General features: G+C 42.2%; 1 protein-coding gene across 1 annotated transcript in view; it reads right to left on the bottom strand.

Annotated features, from left to right (window-relative positions):
* The window catches only part of IMPG2 (interphotoreceptor matrix proteoglycan 2), a 100,747-nt gene that overhangs the window by 18,761 nt on the left and 61,076 nt on the right, over window positions 1–20,910 (bottom strand). The window contains exons 8-13 of the mRNA XM_056560535.1: window positions 9,750–9,799; window positions 9,574–9,665; window positions 7,354–7,512; window positions 7,106–7,164; window positions 6,995–7,015; window positions 2,676–2,929 (exon numbers count right to left, since the gene is read on the bottom strand). Of these exons, the coding sequence (XP_056416510.1) occupies window positions 2,676–2,929; window positions 6,995–7,015; window positions 7,106–7,164; window positions 7,354–7,512; window positions 9,574–9,665; window positions 9,750–9,799 (635 nt within the window). The remainder of the gene's footprint in view (window positions 1–2,675; window positions 2,930–6,994; window positions 7,016–7,105; window positions 7,165–7,353; window positions 7,513–9,573; window positions 9,666–9,749; window positions 9,800–20,910) is intronic.

The following is a 20,910-nucleotide window of genomic DNA, read 5'->3' as shown; positions in this document are numbered from 1 at the left end:
GGTACACCATAAGTTGAACTGAAGTGCACTATGGGCGAACTACAATGCTCAGAAGAGAAGGAGCCATATTTGGCTTTTTGAGAGCAAATTTTGCTCGGGGGGCATATCGCATTTAGGAAGCCCCTCTGGTGCCAGAACAGCAAAAAAAACCCACATGGCATACCATTTTGGAAACGAGACCCCTTGAGGAACGTAACAAGGGGTACAGTGAGCATTTGCCCCCCACTGGTGTCTGACAGATCTTTGTAACAGTGGGCTGTACAAGTTTTCATTTTCACGGACCACTGTTCCAAAGATCCGTCAGACACCTGTGGGGGGGGGGGGTAAATTCTCACTGCACCCCTCATTACATTTCGTGAGGGGTGTCGTTTCCGAAATGGGGTCACATGTGGGGTTTTTTATTTTTTGCGTTTGTCAAAACCGCTGTAACAATCAGCCACCCCTGTGCAAATCACCTCAAATGTACATGGTGCGCTCTCCCTTCTGGGCCTTGTTGTGCGCCCCCAGAGCACTTTGCGCTCACATATGGGGTATCTCTGTAGTCAGGAGAAATTGCGTTACAAATTTTGGGGGGCTTTTTTCCCTTTTACCTCTTCTGAAAATGTATAGGGCAACATCAGCATGTTAGTGTAAAAAATCAAAAATTTTTACACTAACATTGTGGTGTAGACCCCAACATTTCCTTTTCATGAAGGGTTAAAGAAGAAAAAGCCCCCCAAACCTTGTAACGCAATTTCTCCCGAGTACGGCAATACCCCATATGTCGCCCTAAACTGTTGCCTTGAAATACGACAGGGCTCCAAAGTGAGAGCGCCGTGCGCATTTGAGGCCTAAATTAGGGATTTGCATAGGGGTGGACATAGGGGTATTCTACGCCAGTGATTCCCAAAAAGGGTGCCTCCAGCTGTTGCAAAACTCCCAGCATGCGTGGACAGTCAACGGCTGTCCGGCAATACTGGGAGTTGTTGTTTTTCAACAGCTGGAGGCTCTGCTTTTGAAACAGTGGCGTACCAGACGTTCTTATTGGGGGAGGGGGGCTGTGTAGGGGTATGTGTATATGTAGTGTTTTTAACTTTTAATTTTATTTTGTGTTAGTGTAGTGTAGTGTAGTGTTTTTAGGGTACAGTCACATGCGCGGGGGATTACAGCGAGTTTCCCGGCGCAAAATTTGCTGCATCTCAAGATGCGAGAAACCCACTGTAAAGGCCTCGCCCATGTGAATGTACCCTGTACATTCACAGGGGGGGGGGGGGGGGCGTGCACCAGCTGTTGCAAAACCACAACTCCCAGCATGCATGGTCTGTTAGTGCATGCTGGGAGTTATAGTTTTGCAATAGCTGGAGGCACACAGGTTAGGAAACACTGAGTTAGAAACAGACAATGTTTCCCAACCAGTGTGTCTCCAGTTGTTGCAAAACTACAACTCCCAGCATGCCCAGACAGCTGAAGGGCATGCTGGGAGTTGTAGTTCGGCAACATCTGAAGGGCTAGATGTTGCTGAACTAAAACTCCCAGCATGCCTGGACAGTCAGTGCATACTGGGAGTTGTAGTTTTGCAACAGCTGGAAGAGCACAGATTGGAGACCATTATACAATGGTCTCCAAACTGGGGCCCTCCAGATGTTGCAAAACTACAACTCCCAGCATGCCCAGACAGCCAAAGGCTGTCTAGGCATGCTGGGAGTTGTAGTTTTCAGACTCCTAGAAGCAGCAGTGAAGATCTTCACTGCTGCTTCTGAGGACCATATACTTACCTGCCGGTCCCGTCGCTGCTTGTCCACGTGGCCGGTCCTGCCGCTGCTCCTCGGTCCCGCCAGGTAAGGCCGCCGGTCCCCTGATGTTCCCCCCCTATGCCGCAGGTCCCCGCGAGCCCCCGCAGCCATCGTCCCCCGTTCTGCCCGACTTCCATGGGCGGGCAGTGCGGGGGATCTGAACTTTCACCCCAGATCACTGTGATTGGTCCACAGGGACCAATCACAGTGATCGCTGACCAGGACCATCAATGGATGGTCCTGGGGGTGAAGCAGAAGTTGTCCCCTGCTGGAAACAGCGGGACTTCTGCCAGTTAACTCGTGCGATGCTGCGCATCGCCGGGTTAACTGAATGTCATTTATAAACGCCGGGATGCGCGAACGCACTGCACAACCCGGCGTTTATATATGACATTCTGCAGGAAGGGGTTAAAAGAGGTTGTGAGTCAAGTTTTTTTAGACAGGCAAGACGAGTGCACAACATGAGTGCCAGTGGACTATATTCAAGTTGATTGGCACTGCTTACAGGATAGTTTTTATGGGGCAATTGCCGGGAGCAAACAGCTGCAGAAAAAATATCTTGATTGTATGTGTTCATTTTATTTTTTAATATTGTAGGCAACACATCACTTTATACATGGGGAGAGGAGCTACTGTCTATTGAATTGTTTATGCCCTAGCAAATGAACAAGCAGGGCGTGTGAATGTTTGACATTGAGATGCATGTATGTCTAATACACACCTCCTGACTGTATAATCCTGCCAATCACTTAATAGTCTTTCCCATTATTAAAATTAAGTTCACACCCATATTACAGAATACATGAATTGTCAGACAAACAATTAACCCACATATCTCAGGATACTTATGTGATCTATTATCGGGGGATTAGTCCTCTTTAATGTAATGATGATTTCACTTACCACTAACAAGCTGCAGAGAGTCTGCATCTATAGCCAATGTGCCTTCTCCCGGTAATAACTGCTTGTTTATAGCATCTACTATGTAATTTCTGAAGCTGCTGACTGTATAAACAGCTGTAGGATTATCTTCAATATCATTCAATGAGGTGTCTTCAATCTTATTGGAATGAAGGTTCATTAGGTCCAAGGTTGCACTATTAATGGCATCTGCATCTCCTTCAAAAATAACTGCATATTGTACTTGTAAAACAATTCTGCAGTAGAAAAAAAGATTTAAATATTAGTATACATACATACATAACAAAACTCTGGAGATTTAGTAAAATTTATACTTAGTTGGTGTAAACTGCATAGATGGTGTAAACTACATAGTGTAAGCATGTGCCACATTTATCAAAGTGGCTCATGCTGTTAGGTAAGTTTGTTGCATTTGTGAACACTTTAGTTTAACATTACACTACCTATGAGTTGGCTTAATTTGGTCAAAAACTTTGCCTCCAAGTTTTGAAACACTTTTGGTGCATGGTGTCACATTTTAGCCATGCCACTTTCCAAAAAGGTAAGGCCTCCTTGTACCTGAGGTCAAATGAAAGGAAATTTGCCAAAAGAAAAAGATTCCAATGTTGTTTGGAGTCCCAACCATCTAAACGCAAAACAGTCCTATAGATCCTGGGTTCTCAACCTGCGGTACGCGTACCCCTAGGGGTACGTCAGGGGTTGCTTGGGGGTACGCGAAAGTGCTGACAAATACCTGCCAAGCATTGGCCAGTGTTTGTCAGTGCATAGCCGCGGCAGCTCACTGTACAGTAGCGCGGCCAGAGCTGCGTCCGTGGCTACTGTAAGTGAGCTGCGTGGTTGCCGGGGAGACGTGTGACCTCCCCTAACATTGTGGGGAGTTGCCGCACAGCGCAGGAGGACGTCACACGTCAGTGTGGCCCCACCGAACGGGATGCGCTACGTGAAGGAACACCTAACAGGTGACCGCAGGACGCCAGGTAAAAAAAAATAACAACTGTATGGGACGGAGGGGGGACTGTATGGGACGGATGGGGGACTGTATGGGATGGAGCACAACGCATGAAGATGGAGGGGGAGAGGGATAATGTTGGAGGGGGAATGGGGAGTAATAAAGCACAAGGCATTAAAATGTAATGCCTTGTACTTTATTACTCCCCATCCCCCCCCCCCCCCCCCTCCACCATTATCCCTCTCCCCTTCCATCTTAATCCCCTTGCACCATTCCCCCTCCCTCTGATCCCCTTTTGCCATATCGGATAATAATGGCACAAGAGGATTAAGATGGAGGGGGGAAAATGGCAAAAGGGGATCAGAGGGAGGTGGGAATAATGACACAAGGGGATTAATATGGAGGGGGGGTTGATTATCCCCCCTCCCTCCATCTTAATCCCCTTGTGCTATTATTCCCCCTCTATCGTAATCCCCTTGTGCCATTATTCCCCCCTCCCTCTGATCCCCTTTTGCCATTTTCCCCCCCTCCAACTTAATCCCCTTGTGCTATTATTATCTGATATGGCAAAAGGGGATAAGAGGAAGGGGGGAAAATGGCACAAGGGGATTAAGATGGAGGAGGGAATAATTGCAAAAGGGGATCAGAGGGAGGGGGAATTATCATCCCCCCCCTCCCCCTCCATATGAATCCCCTTGTGCCATTATTCCCCCCTCCTCCATATTAATCCCCTTGTGTGATTTTTCCTCCCTCTGATCCCCTTTTGCCATTCCCCCCCCCCATCTTAATCCCCTTGTGCCATTATTATCAGATATGGCAAAAGGGTTATCAGAGGAAGGGGGATTAAAATGGAAGGGGGAATAATGGCACAAGGGGATTAAGATGGATGTGGGAAAATGGCGCAAGAGGACCAGAGGGAAGGAGGAATAATGGCACAAGAGATTAAGATGGAGGGGGGGGTTGATTATCCTCCCCCCCCCCTCCATCTTAATCCCCTTGTGCTATTATTCCCCCACCATTTTAATCCCCTTGTGCCATTATTCCCCCCTCCATCTTAATCCCCTTTTGCCATATTGGATAATAATGGCACAATGGGATTAAGATGGAGGGGGAATAATGGCAAAAGGGGAGCAGAGGGAGGGGAGAATAGTGGGACAGTCGGATTAAGACGGAGGGGGAATAATGACACAAGGGGATTAAGATGGAGGGGGGAATAATAGCACAAGGGGATTAAGATAGAGGGGGAATACTAGGACAAGGGGATTAAGATGGAGGGGGGATGCATTAGTATAAAGGTAAGAACACGCCTTTTGTCCGCAGGTACCCCTCGCGCGCAAATTCGGCGTCTTGGGGGTACGGTCGCCGAAAAGGTTGAGAACCACTGCTATAGATCGTTTTACTACTAGTTTCTAGGTAGGTACACATGAAAATTACAGGGGATGACATAAGTAAAATTCTGTCAATGATATACAGATAAGCATCAGTTAGCAAACCAACTTGAGAGACCAAACAAATATAAAGAACTGAAAATGTATCATTGAAAAACCTAGTGTAGATCAGATTGGTTTTAAGGGTTTTATTGTATACAGTAATACAGTGGGGCAAAAAAGTATTTAGTCAGCCACCAATTGTGCAAGTTCTCCCACTTAAAAAGATGAGAGGTCTGTAATTTTCATCATAGGTATACCTCAACTATGAGAGACATAATGAGAAAAAAAATCCATAAAATGACAATGTCTGATTTTTAAAGAATTTATTTGTAAATTATGATGAAAAATAAGTATTTGGTCACCTACAAACAAACAAGATTTCTGGCTCTCACAGACCTGTAACTTCTTCTTTAAGAGTCTCCTCTGTCCTCCACTCGTTACCTGTATTTATACTGAACTTGTTATCAGTATAAAAGACTCCTGTCCACAACCTCAAACAGTCACACTCCAAACTCCACTATGGCCAAGATTAAAGAACAGTCAAAGGACACCAGAAACAAAATTGTAGACCTGCACCAGGCTGGGAAGACTGAATCTGCAACAGGCAAGCAGCTTGGTGTGAAGAAATCAACTGTGGGAGCAGTTATTAGAAAATGGAAGACATACAAGACCACTGATAATCTCCCTCGATCTGGGGCTCCACACAAGATCTCACCCCCGTGGTGTCAAAATGATCACAAGAACAGTGAGCAAAAATCCCAGAACCAAACGGGGGGGGGGGGGGGGTGACCTAGTTAGTGAATAACCTGCAGATAGCTGGGATCAAATTAACAAAGGCTACCATCAGTAACACACTACGCTGCCAGGAACTCAAATTATGCAGTGCCAGACGTGTCCGGGCCCATCTGAAGTTTGCTAGAGAGCATTTGGATGATCCAGAAGAGGATTGGGAGAATGTCATATGGTCAGATGAAACCAAAGTAGAACTTTTTGGTAAAAACTCAACTCGTCGTGATTGGAGGAGAAAGAATGCTGAGTTGCATCCAAAGAACCTACATACCTACTGGGAAGCATGGGGGTGGAAACATCATGCTTTGGCACTGTTTTTCTGCAAAACATGTAAAGGAAAGAATGAATGGGGCCATGTATCGTGAGATTTTGAGTGAAAACCTTCTTCCATCAGCAAGGGCATTGAAGATAAAATTTGGCTGGGTCTTTCAGCCTGACAATGATCCCAAACACACCACCCAGGGAATGAAGGAGTGGCTTCGTAAGAGGCATTTCAAGGTCCTGGAGTGGCCTAGCCAGATCTCAACCTCATAGAAAACCTTTGGAGGGAGTTGAAAGTCCATGTTGTCCAGCAACAGCCCGAAAACATCACTGCTCTAGAGGAGATCTGCATGGAGGAATGGGACAAAATACCAGCAACAGTGTGTGAAAACCTTGTGAAGACTTACAGAAAACGTTTGACCTCTGTCATTGCCAACAAAGGGTATATAACATTAAGTATTGAGATGAAATTTTGTTATTGACCAAATACATAGTTGAGGTGTACCTATGATGAAACTCTCTCATCTTTTTAAGTGGGAGAACTTGCACAATTGGTGACTACTAAATACTTTTTTGCCCCACTGTACTATGCAGTCTATGGAGTATGTCCCCTGCAGTGAGATGGAGATCGAAGTGAGTCAGGGAGTGAAGTGCAAAGCCACATGCTTCCCCAAAGTCTAGCGTTCATTGGAGGGGTCTGAACACTCAGACCTTGACCAATCAGAACTTTAGACAATATCTCTGTGTCATGTCAAAAGTTTTTGCAAATGACAGGGACACTTTGAAACCTGAATACCAAAGACGTGTAAAACAAAGAAAACTTTAAAATGTGCACAAATTTTCAACAATTTAATGCTCCACGTTTACAGTACCTGTCATCCTGTATGGAGGGACTGAAAAAAACAAGAAAATTGTGCCTTAGAATTTCATTGAACTTGCTAAAGTGTATATATTTCTAATACAGGTAGAACAATGAGCAATACCTGATGTTTTGTACTATGGTTCTTTTATATCCAGGCAAAGCTTGAAATATAGGTTCTATCTGAAAGATTAAGTAAAACAAGCCGTTACTTTACCTACAATAATAGACATAAAAATATCACCATATTATGTGTAAACTGTCCTTGGACTATTAGCTACCAACAATTTGCTGGTACTTTACTTGATCAGAATCAAGAACTATAAGGCAGTTGTGGGCAATGAGTAGCTTATAGATGTAGGTAGAACTTACCTCCGCAATAAATTTTCCAGTAAACTTTCTATACGAATCACTAGTCTTGTCAGCTAGCTCCTTGTTGTATGGTTCATTTAAAATAAGGATACTGAATTCAACCATTTTGTCTACTGGTTTTCTTGGGGTCTCTGTCACCTTGAGTATTTCATTGTCCATCTGAAGGAAATAATATTAATAGTTTGATAATTTTAGTGGCTACCGGTTACTAAATGTTTAAAGAGGAACTGTCATTATGAAAAACCTTTTATATTTTGTAGAACTACTGATAAGATTACTTTTTTAAGTACCGTATACATTTATTTAAAAAAAAATGCAATTTTACTAAAAAAATCAAACATGAAAATAGCTACCACTAGGGGTCATCTGACTTTTAGTGTTGTTCACGAATATTCGCAATTCAAATATTCATCGCGAATATCGCATATTCACGAATTTGCAGATATTGCGAATTTCGCTATTAAAATTCGCTATTACGAATATTCATATTTTTCTCAAACTGTTTTAAAAACTGAGCACATTGTAGGGATCTCCTTCGACTGATAAATGCAATGCTTGTATCATTTCATTAAAGACCCAGGGATGAGACTGTGAGGCGAAAGGTTTATGCATGCGAATATTCGCATTGCGAATATTCGCAATACGTATATTCGCAATGTGAATATTCGTGGAAATTAAGCCCTACTTATGCCTGTGAGCCAATGAGAGTTCTGCAAGCACAGTTGTCAGAGCTTAGCAACATCCCTAGCAACGTCCCTCGCAATATGTTATAGCGCGCATGCGCAGACGAGCAAAATTTTGCTATTAATTCCGCATTCGCAATAGCGAAATTTCGCAATTCAGAAAAACGTCACGAATATAGCGAATATTCGAATTTCACGAATATGGGACGAATATTCGTCCTCATATTCGCGAAATATCGCAAATTCGAATATGGCATATGCCGCTCATCACTACTGACTTTATGCAGACAGGATACCGGCCGTAAAGTGTGTTGGTATTCAGTATAGAAGATCACCACTGCACCACTACAGCCTATAGCTGTTCCTAAACTACAACTCCTGTTTTACAACAGCTGGGGTTCCATCTTAGAAAAACTCTGTTTTAGAGCTGTGTATTCTCCAGCTGTGTGCCTGCAGCTCTTGCAAAACTACAGACAAAGGATGTGTGGGCATGCTGGGAGTTGTAGTTTTGCAACAGCTAAAGGCAACACTGTTCTAACACAGTGCTTTACAAACACTGCAGCTTCAGCTCTTGCAAAACCACAACTCCCAGCATGCTTGAACAGCCAAAGCTTTCTTTGACTCCTGAATGACAAAGAAGCTGATCAGACATTCTGGAGTCTGTGAAAGCTGAATGACACACATAGCGAGAGCTATGTTGATTAGCATCCAGCTTTACTAGGAACAGATAGAAAATGTATGCATAAAAACTACTGTGCAGTGATTTGCAGACTGCCATGCTGCTCCCAGACTCAGAGCAGATGAGTCATTCACAGTGAGGAAGAGAGACAGACACGCCCCCTCCATAAGGCAAGATGACAAAGCAACTGAGCTACATATCATTGCTATTTGTTAGGGATATATAGGTCCTAGATACATAAAATGATATGTACATGATCAGGATTAGGTACTGAGTAACAACACTTTTTTTTTGCAATATGACAGGCACGCTTTAAGAAAACATACACATGACAGCTGCATAACTTATTACATTATCAATTACATAACTTACTGTTGAGTATATAAAGGGGTTGTCTGGAGAGAAGAAAATTTTTACCTCTTCTGCACCCCAGCGATTTCACTTTAGCCCCCCACTTAGGCTTTATATATATATATATATACATTTTATATATATATATATATATATATCTTGTGATTTATATATTTTTATATATATACATGGTATGTATGTGTCTGTATTAAACAAATATATGTATGACGCAGCGTGATCCATGCTGTAAGCAGTCTTATTCTGGCACTGGACATAGGCAGAGTCATTATTTAATCGTGCTGCCTACATCCATATCGAGGTGCCAGGCCTGACTAGCTGAGGCTAAATCGGCACCTAGCACTGCAGGAAAGGGCACAGCCAAGTAGGTATCTTATGTACAGTGGGGCCATAGATGTATTTATATATATGGTGGCCAAATATATAATTGTAAATATGCTGATTAATAAAATGATGAACTTCAATTGTACAGTATACGAGATCACTTACATCTTCTTCATTTTGTTTTTCAGTCAGAATGGTAGTCGATGAATAGTTCTCAACAAACATTTCATGAGGTGATGGTACATTGGCTGCTGCATCTAACAAACACAAGGCAAGTAAATAAGATTTTATTTTAGACTTGTAGGTTTACTATGTTTTCTTTTATATATGTGTTTAATTACCTCGAGCTACTGTAGTATCCAGAGAATCAGGAGCTGATGTTACATCTGAACTGTATAGTAGAAAAGAAAAATGTATCAATGTTTACAGTATCTCCAGGAAACCAGTTAACACTTCATAAGATAAGGTGCTAAGGGGGCTTTTCAGTGAGAACTAATTTATGGCCTGTCCTTAGAAGAGGCCATCAATATCTGATCCATGGGTTGCTGCGGCACATACACTACATTGTGAAGGCTCTGTTCATTGTGTAGCGGCCATGCCAGGTTACTGCAGCTCAGCTCCCAATAAAGTGAAGGGCATCTGAACAGCAGGAACTCAGTGCAGTCACTACATAAATCTTAATAGATCAGATCCATTTTATTGATTAAAACCAAATGAAACAAAAACATCCACAAAACTTAGTGGGGAGAGGGGGAAAGCCTGTAAGAGGGTAATGAGTGAGTGGCCTTGTAAATAATCCCTCTAAGCGCAGCATTCTGATCTTTATAGGCTTTTAGTAGGGCTGTTTTTGTGCACTGTCAATCAAGAAGCCTGTCTGGTATAGGAGAGTAGTGTAAGAAAACTGTTCTCCTCACATGTCAGAGCCTGGGCTCAGTGTGAGGCACCATGGACCTGTCAGGTTCCTATTAGAAATTAAAGAGGTTTCTGGCCTTATAAAATGTCTGATCGCCGGGGTCCTGCAGCTGGGACGCCCGCAATCTCGGTGCAGCCCCTGGCATTCTGTGCAGGGCGCTACTTCCGAAACGTGACGTCACGGCCATGCCCACTCGTGACGTCACACTACAACCCCTCCATTCATTTCTATGGGAGGGGACGTGACAGGTTGTTTTTCCAGTATTTTCTTTCTTCTCACATTCTATAGTGATGAAATATATATTTATTTATTTTTTATTTGCTTTAGTGTGACTGAGACAAAGAAATTACAAAGAAGTCCACTTGCTTAAAGGGGTTAACCAGGAATAGAAAAAATGAGCTAATTTCTTTAAAAAACATTGTCCACTTCTGTCCCCAGGTTGTGTGTGGTATTACTACTTTGCTCCATTCTCTTCAGTGGAACTGAGCTGCAGAAGCCCACCCAGCCTGGAGATAGACAGGGAGCATTTAAAAAATAAATTACCTCTGTTTCTCTATTCCTGGAAAACCCCTTTAATAGCATTCCCATGTGCCAGAACAGAGAACTGCTCTATAGAATAAACATTGGTGGCAATGTAATAATACATTTCTTTGGTCACCAGTGGCCTCTCTGCCAGTTTGCTGGAAACTATACCCATGGGAAACAGCTGATAACCATGGGTACTCTGATATCAAAGGGTTGGTCTTTAATAAGACAATCCCTTTAACCTCTCTTTCAAGTGACCAAGCCTCAAAACTGTGCAGCTATTACTACAGAACATGTAATTATATACTCTTTAAACTATTTTATGTTTTGCTTATAACTTGATAGCAGCAAATATATGACAGCACTGAATACTAACAAAAGTCAAAGATGGTAGGAGCCAGTAACTGTATGTACAGTGGCATGGGAAAAATCTCATAAAATGCATCACAGAAATAAATCAGATAACAAAAATTGTCAGCTGCTGTATGCTCCACAGGAAGTTCTTTCTTTTAAAATTTCTTTTCTGTCTGACCACAGTGTTCTCTGCTGATACTGCTGTCTGTCTCAGGAACTGTTAAGAGCAGGAACAAATCCCCATAGCAAACCTATCCTGCTCTGGACAGTTCCTGAGACAGACAGAAGTGTCAGCAGAGAGCACTGTGGCCTGACTGGAAATAAATTTTAAAATAACTTTCTGTGGAGCATACAGCAGCTGCTAAGTACTGGAAGGATTAAGATTTTTTAATAGAAGTAATTTACAAATCTGTTTAACTTTCTGGCACCAGTTAATTAGAAAAAAAAAATGTTCACTGGAGTACCCCTTTAAGACCAGAACAACAACAAATTCACAGAGAAAAATGCTTAAAAAGGGACATGGAGAACACAGGAATTATCATCCATTGGCAAAATACCCTATAGTATGATCTGTCCTATTACATAGCAGCCAGCCAACAATACAGAACTTTTAAATTGGAAACATTATTTACGCTCTGTTTAACCCCTTAAGGACGCAGGACGTAAATGTACGTCCTGGTGAGGTGGTACTTAACGCACCAGGACGTACATTTACGTCCTAAGCATAACCGCGGGCATCGGAGCGATGCCCGTGTCATGCGCGGCTGATCCCGGCTGCTGATCGCAGCCAGGGACCCGCCGGCAATGGCCGACGCCCGCGATCTCGCGGGCGTCCGCCATTAACCCCTCAGGTGACGGGATCAATACAGATCCCGGCATCTGCGGCAGTTCGCGATTAAAATGAACGATCGGATCGCCCGCAGCGCTGCTGCGGGGATCCGATCATTCATAACGCCGCACGGAGGTCCCCTCTCCTTCCTCCGTGCGGCTCCCGGCGTCTCCTGCTCTGGTCTGTGATCGAGCAGACCAGAGCAGGAGATGACCGATAATACTGATCTGTTCTATGTCCTATACATAGAACAGATCAGTATTAGCAATCATGGTATTGCTATGAATAGTCCCCTATGGGGACTATTCAAGTGTAAAAAAAAATGTAAAAAAATGTAAAAGTAAAAAAAAAGTGAAAAATCCCCTCCCCCAATAAAAAAGTAAAACGTCCGTTTTTTCCTATTTTACCCCCAAAAAGCGTAAAAAACATTTTTTATAGACATATTTGGTATCGCCGCGTGCGTAAATGTCCGAACTATTAAAATAAAATGTTAATGATCCCGTACGGTGAACGGCGTGAACGAAAAAAAATTTAAAAAGTCCAAAATTCCTACTTTTTTAATACATTTTATTAAAAAAAAAATTATAAAAAATGTATTAAAAGTTTTTTATATGCAAATGTGGTATCAAAAAAAATTACAGATCATGGCGCAAAAAATGAGCCCCCATACCGCCGCTTATACGGAAAAATAAAAAAGTTATAGGTCATCAAAATAAAGGGATTATAAACGTACTAATTTGGTTAAAAAGTTTTTGATTTTTTTTAAGCGCAACAATAATATAAAAGTATATGATAATGAGTATCATTTTAATCGTATTGACCCTCAGAATAAAGAACACATGTCATTTTTACCAGAAATTGTACGGCGTGAAAACAAAACCTTCCAAAATTAGCAAAATTGCGTTTTTCGTTTTAATTTCCCCACAAAAATAGTGTTTTTTGGTTGCGCCATACATTTTATGATATAATGAGTGATGTCATTACAAAGGACAACTGGTCGCGCAAAAAACAAGCCCTCATACTAGTCTGTGGATTGAAATATAAAAGAGTTATGATTTTTAGAAGGCGAGGAGGAAAAAATGAAAACGTAAAAATTTAAATAGTCCTTAAGGCCAAAATGGGCTGAGTCCTTAAGGGGTTAAACAGTGCCGTCTTTTGGTGTCTTTGATGCGTTTTTCCATAACTTTGTCAAAATCAGACAAAAGTTGCCAAAGCCACAGGAAAACAGTGTGAAAAACACATAAAGATGCTGAAAAACCACACTGGGTGAATACAGTCTTAGATCGTTTGGGGGTGAGGCCACAGAAGCAGTTTTGTCACCAGTTACCATGTACCAATTACCAGTACCAATTTAGTCAATGTACATAGAGATTTAAAAAAAGATGGTGCAAAAGTAAAGGCCTGTAGTTAAAGGGGTACTCCGCCCCCAGACATCTTATATAAGATGTCAGATCGCCGCGGTCCCGCTGCTGGGGAGCCCCGGTATCCCCGCTGCGGCACCGCGCTATCATTACAGCACAGAGACATGACGTCACGCTGCTCCGTCCCCTGTATCGCCCGTCATTACGGGCGATACAGGGGACGGAGCAGCGTGACGTCATGTCTCTGCCCCTCGTGACATCACGGCCCGTCCCCTTAATGCAAGTCTATGGCAGGGGGCGTGACGACCGCCACACCCCCTCCCATAGACTTGTATTGAAAGGGGCAGGTCGTGACGTCACAAGGGGGTGGAGCCGTGACGTAACGATGCTCCGGCCCCTGTATTGCCCATCATTAAGTGCAGAGCGAACTCGCAGCAGTGGGACCGCGGGGATAAGATGTCTAGGGGTGAAGTACCCCTTTAAAGTAACATCAATGGGCGGTAAATTAAAATCTAAGCAAAACTGACTTAATTGACCATAGCAACCATAATATGTGTTTTCATAGTGTGACATAACATTATAACATCAAAGAAAGGAAAAACCTTTTGTATGTTGGAATTTGCAGCAACAGGGTCTGTTGTTGCACCAGAAATGTTTAACCAATGTTGGACTGGCCTCGATTGGCCACGATTGCCATATCTAACACCCTGCCACCACTATCTGCAGGACTACATCAAAAACTCAGTGTATCTGCCTCCCCAGCCACAGAAACTAAATGAGCTGAGACAACATATCACTGAAAGAGAGTCCATTTCGGAGGATTAGCTGGTACTTGGTCTGTATAGTAATGGACTTTCGTCTAGACATGTGCTGTGTCACCAATAAAAAAACACATTAGTAGTGTATAGATCAAACTTTGATACATAGGGGGACATTTATCATTGCATTTAGATCTGCTTTTGTTTTCTATATTTTGCACAGTTTAAGCGCAGTGGGGGGTTTTTGCAACTTTTTTGCGACTTTTCAAATCGACATTCTTTACAATGTTGACTTGCACTACACCATTTATCCGTTTCACTGTGCAGTGGTCATGTATTTATCAAGTGCGACTTTTGTGAAAACTCCCAAATTGTTGTGCAAACACTTCCAAAAATTTTGTGCAACAAATAAACCAGCGTAATTTAAACCTGCATTCATTTTATAAATATAGTGCACCTACACATTACCAGCACACAAAAAAAGCTGTACAAAAAATGCTTCTCCTACACCTGCAGTGATAAATGTCGCCATAGTTTGTCCTATCATATTAAGAAATATGCATTGTGTTCTTTTGTTATGAATACCAAGGCTATGATTTTGCACCATCCATTTTCAATCACCACATATTGTTAAACAAGTCTGAACTACAAAAAATACTATGTTATCTAAGCAAAGTTACTAAATTTTTACTGTGTAAGACATTTTGTTTTCTCAACCACAGGGGATATGTTTTCGGACATCTGTCCTTTCTACAAAATCAGATAATTCTATTATTATTCTATTATGAATACTTTGCAACATTTGAAACTGTAAATGTAGGGTTAAGTAAATTATCCATAGATATGCACAGAGTTACATTTTTTTTGCATATAATATACCGTAAGTAAATGCAACTTTAGTTCCATGTTCATTCATCGCAATGGACGGTAATGTCACACCTCCAGCAAACAATAAAAGTTGCACAATAAAATTTCAACTTTTACTTTGGCATGACAAGTAATTGCTTATTAAAAATTATAAAATTATTTTAGTATTTTATGCTGCTTCATGCTATTTATTACCCAAGTTGTATATACAGCATATGCAAATTTTACCCATCACAAATTCTATGATGATACTAAAACCTTCACATACATGAGATGTTACAAAGTATTGTTTCACACTGGTTTTAGGGTTTGTTTGTTTGTTTGTTGTCTGTTTGTTTGTTTTTGCAAACTATGAACTATGACATATGTCTCCTAAAAGCAAACTAGGATTTTTCTGGGCTATTAGGCTAGGTTTCCACTTGGTTTTTTTTCTGGCAGTTTTTGGAATACTTCCACTGCAGTTTTTGAGCCAAAGTCAGAAGTGGATCCATAAGGGAGGAGAAGTGTAAGTCCTTCCTTTATATGTCCTATTCCTTTTGAATACACTTCTGGCTTTGGCTCAAAAACTGCAGTGGCAGATATCCAAAAACTGCCAGAAAAAAAACCAAGTGGAAACATAGCCTAACCCAGATTTTTCTGGGCTAAGATTTTTAGCTGCTTCTTACCTGCACAGATGAAGCCATAGAGCAATGTCTTTTCTGAATGATATTTAAAGCAAGATAAAAAGGACTAAACTTGAAGACACAGCAACATGTTTGGTATCCTTAGGTAACACATAGTAAGCAACCAGCCATGTCTTATCCATTCTCACCAGTAAATACATATATTGGGAACAAGAAGCATTTAGGGCAGTGTGAAGACCCTAAATGATCATGATTTTATATATAAAAATAAAACATTACTATCTAAAAGTGAATGTGAACAGCTGAATGTTACAAAGACAACTGGATGTTTGGTGGATAGATATGAACTAGTTTAGACCTGTCTAATATCTCCCTGTCAAAGGCAAGTGTCATAGATTCCCAATAACTTCAATCTATTATATAGAAAACATTATTTTTGTACATAATGCAATGTTCTGATTTATCACCACACCTAATATTATTAATCACAGTATTTTCCACTGAATAGCAGTTTTACATGAAAGCAGAGCCTGTTAAAAGGGTTGTTTGAATTATGGCTTAAAAATACTAATGCAAAATACTGACCAAAATACTACCGTGTGACAATGGCCTTACACAGAGTGCCTATAAGCCAGTGGCAGATCCAGAGCCTAGTCTCAGGAAGGCACAATAAGGCTATGTTCACATGGGGGAATGTTCGCATGGAAAATAGACGGCAATGTATTTTGACATGTCTATTCTTTAAGCGGACAAGGGAATTTGAATTTCCACACCAAATGCTTCCAGTGCAGAAATTCTGCTATGTGAATTCTTCTTTATGTACATACATATATCTGTCATAAACATATAGCATATACACACATCTATCATGCATTCATCATTCATACACACATCTATCAAACACATTATACATACATACACACACAACGTACGTACATACACACATACACATCGTACATATACACATTGTACATACACAGACCAGACATCTACCATACACACTAGACATGTGCAATTCGGTTTGGCACGAATGTCTAAATTAACGAATTTTACCGTTTTCGTGCATTCGGACCCATCCGAATGCACGAAAACATATTTTGAACATTCCCGAATAGCCACGATAATACAAATAGCAAAGTAACGAATACATTCGTTATTTCCCGACCTGTAAATAACGAATGCATTCGTTATCCGTAAACGACGTGAAGAATTAATTCTGATAACAAAGTTAATAAAAAGGATACAGATAGTTTGATTTTTCGGATACATTCGGTATTCGGGTACATTCGGTAAATCTTTTTATTCTTTTTTTGGACTTTAGCGATCCTAAAAAGTTATGGAGATACCTTTTTTATTAAAATTTCGTAGGGTATCATAAAAAAATCATAATAAAAAAGATACAGTGGTGATGGAAAAAAATGTATCTAATGAAATGTATCATTTTTATTATGAAATGTTTATTCATTTTTAAACAGGGATCAATTTATGTGAGCGGGTAAAGCACTAAAAATGTAGCCGACAATAGTAAAAATGTAGTGTGTGCGTGTTTTTCACTTTTTTAGGTAGTACTACTACTCCCAGCATGGAACACACTCTTCCATGATGGGAGTAGTAGTTACCTGTACTAATTGACAGATCGCAGGGGTCCCTTGCGATCCTCTTGTATAATGTACAGATGCGGTGGCTGCTCTTCTATGGTCCCCTGCACTCACGTATATATACACATATTCATATTTCCCGCAGAGCTGTGATTGGCCAGATGGTTCCAGCCAATCACAGCTCTCTGTGAGAAATAGGAATATGTGTATATATACGGCCGTGCAGGGGTCCATAGAAGAGCGGCCGCTGCATCCATACATTATACTGGAGGATTATATAGCGTCAGGAGTGATACCCGCAGTGATCTTTCCTTTACTACAAGTACTAATACTCCCAACATGGAGTACACTCTGCTGGGAACTGTAGTACCTGTATTAATAGACAGATCGCAGCGGGTGTCAGAACTTACACTCGCTGCGATATGTCTATTAATGCAGGTACTACAGCTCCCAGCATGGAGCAGAGTGTACTCCATGTTGGGAGTATTAGTACCTGCAGTAAGGGACAGATCCCAGGGATGTCACTTCCCCTGACACCCGCTGCGATCCTCCTGATGTAAATGTCGGGATCAGCTGTTCTCAGGGCTACAGAGCTGGGAGAACAGCTGACGCTGAGCCGTAGGTATACATCGTATATCTACTGCCCAGCAAGAACTTACAGTGAGCCTGCAATGTGTATATACAGTATACACATTGCTGGCTCACTTAACCCCTTGCTGAGCTGTGCGCTATGCGCAAGCCCAGAAAGGGAAGAGTTAACTTACACTGCTGGACAGTGTAAGTTAACCCTTTGGGCGGTATACACAATATACAGCTATCTATAGATAGCTGTATACAGTGTATACAGAAGATGAAGTCCAGCTTACTTCCCTGAGTCCCGGGCCGGGTTCGTGTAGCTCCGCCCCTAGTGATGACGTCATTAGGGGGCGGAGCTACAGAAGGGAACAAGGCTAGTTAATCTGAAGCTCTGTTCACATTGTACGTTTTGTATAATGTGAACAGACCCTTCTGGCAGTGTCTACCCAGACAGGGAGACTCCAGCTGTTGCTAAACTACAACTCCCAGCATGCCCAGACAGCCAAAGGCTGTCTGGGCATGCTGGGAGTTGTAGTTTTGCACCAATTGGTGGCTCCCTGTTTGGGTAGACATTGCATCATGGGTGCTCTCCCCAGCGGACTGCGCCAAAAATGTCATAACCAATTTTTTGTGTTTTTTTCTTCTCGTTTCAGATCCGTGTATGCAGAGGATTACTGCGGATTCGATGGATTACGGCGGATTATTTATTTTTCCTTTAATAAAATGGTTAACGAGGGCTGTGGGGGAGTGTTTTTTTAAATAAAATAATTTTTCCAATGTGTTGTGTTTTTTTTTTTTTTTATTGAATTTTCAGGGTTAGTAGTGGAAGCTGTCTTATTGATGGAATCCATTACTAGGCCAGGGCTTAGTGCTAGCCCCCAAAACAGCTAGCGCTAACCCCCAATTATTACCCCGGTACCCACCGCCACAGGGGTGCCGGGAAGAGCCGGTACCAACAGGCCCGGAGCGTCAAAATGGCGCTCCTGGGCCTAGGCGGTAACAGGCTGGCATTATTTAGGCTGGGGAGGGCCAGTAACAATGGTCCTCGCCCACCCTGGTAACGTCAGGCTGTTGCTGTTTGGTTGGTATTGTGCTGAGAATACCAACCAAATAATAAAAAATAAAAAAACGCATAGGGTTCCCCGTATTTTCATTCTCAGCACAATACCAACCAAACAGTAACAGCCTGACGTTACCAGGGTGGGCGAGGACCATTGTTACTGGCCCTCCCCAGCCTAAATAACGCCAGCCTGTTACCGCCTAGGCCCAGGAGCGCCATTTTTGACACTCCGGGCCTGTTGGTACCGGCTCTTCCCGGCACCCCTGTGGCGGTGGGTACCAGGGTAATAATTGGGGGTTAGCGCTAGCTGTTTTTGGGGCTAGCACTAAGCCCTGGCCTAGTAATGGATTCCGTCAATAAGACAGCTTCCGCTACTAGCCCTGAAAATTCAATAAAAATTAAAAAAAACACAACACATTGGAAAAATTATTTTATTTAAAAAAACACTCCCCCACAGCCCTCGTTAACCATTTTATTAAAGGAAAAAATAAATAATCCGCCGTAATCCATCGAATCCGCAGTAATCCTCTGCATACACGGATCTGAAAAGAGAAGAAAAAAACACAAAAAATTGGTTATGACATTTTTGGCGCTGTCCGCTGGGGAGAGCACCCATGATGCAATGTCTACCCAAACAGGGAGCAACCAATTGGTGCAAAGCCTTTGGCTGTCTGGGCATGCTGGGAGTTGTAGTTTAGCAACAGCTGGAGTCTCCCTGTCTGGGTAGACACTGTCAGAAGGGTCTGTTCATATTATACAAAACGTACAATGTGAACAGAGCTTCAGATTAACTAGCCTTGTTCCCTTCTGTAGCTCCGCCCCCTAATGACGTCATCACTAGGGGCGGAGCTACACGAACCCGGACGGGACTCAGGGAAGTAAGCTGGACTTCATCTTCTGTATACACTGTATACAGCTATCTATAGATAGCTGTATAAAGTGTATACCGCCCAAAGGGTTAACCTACACTGTCCAGCAGTGTAAGTTAACTCTTCCCTTGCTGGGCTTGCGCATAGCGCACAGCTCAGCAAGGGGTTAAGTGAGCCAGCAATGTGTATACTGTATATACACATTGCAGGCTCACTGTAAGTTCTTGCTGGGCAGTAGATATACGATGTATACCTACGGCTCAGCGTCAGCTGTTCTCCCGGCTCTGTAGCCCTGAGAACAGCTGATCCCGACATTCACATCAGGAGGATCGCAGCGGGTGTCAGGGGAAGTGACATCCCTGGGATCTGTCCCTTACTGCAGGTACTAATACTCCCAACATGGAGCACACTCTGCTCCATGCTGCGAGCTGTAGTACCTGCATTAATAGACATATCGCAGCGAGTGTAACTTCTGACACCCGCTGCGATCTGTCTATTAATACAGGTACTACAGCTCCCAGCATGGAGCAGAGTGTACTCCATGTTGGGAGTGGTAGTACTTGTAGTAAAGGGAAGATCACTGCGGGTATCGCTCCTGACGCCCACTGCGATCCTCCAGTATAATGTATGAATGCGGCGGCCGCTCTCCTATGGACCCCTGCACGGCCGTATATATACACATATTCCTATTTCTCACAGAGAGCTGTGATTGGCTGGAACCATCTGGCCAATCACAGCTCTGCGGGAAATATGAATATGTGTATATATACGTGAGTGCAGGGGACCATAGAAGAGCAGCCGCCGCATCTGTACATTATACAAGAGGATCGCAAGGGACCCCTGCGATCTTTCAATTAATACAGGTAACTACTACTCCCATCATGGAACAGTGTGTTCCATGCTGGGAGTAGTAGTAGTACTACCTAAAAAATGTTTTTAAAAAAAGTGAAAAACAGCACACACTACATTTTTATTATTGTCGGCTAAATTTTTTGTGCTTTACCCGCTCACATAAATTGATCCCTGCTTAAAAATGAATAAACATTTCATAATAAAAAAGATACATTTCGTTAGATACAATTTTTTCCATCACCACTGTATCTTTTTTATTATGATTTTTTTATGATACCCTGCGAAATTTTAATAAAAAAGGTATCTCCATTATTTAT

This window comes from Hyla sarda, chromosome 2, assembly GCF_029499605.1.
Source record: "Hyla sarda isolate aHylSar1 chromosome 2, aHylSar1.hap1, whole genome shotgun sequence".
NCBI classification, from domain to species: Eukaryota; Metazoa; Chordata; class Amphibia; order Anura; family Hylidae; genus Hyla; species Hyla sarda.
Note: the sequence above shows the minus strand (reverse complement) of the source record. Positions and strands in the feature narration are given on the sequence as shown.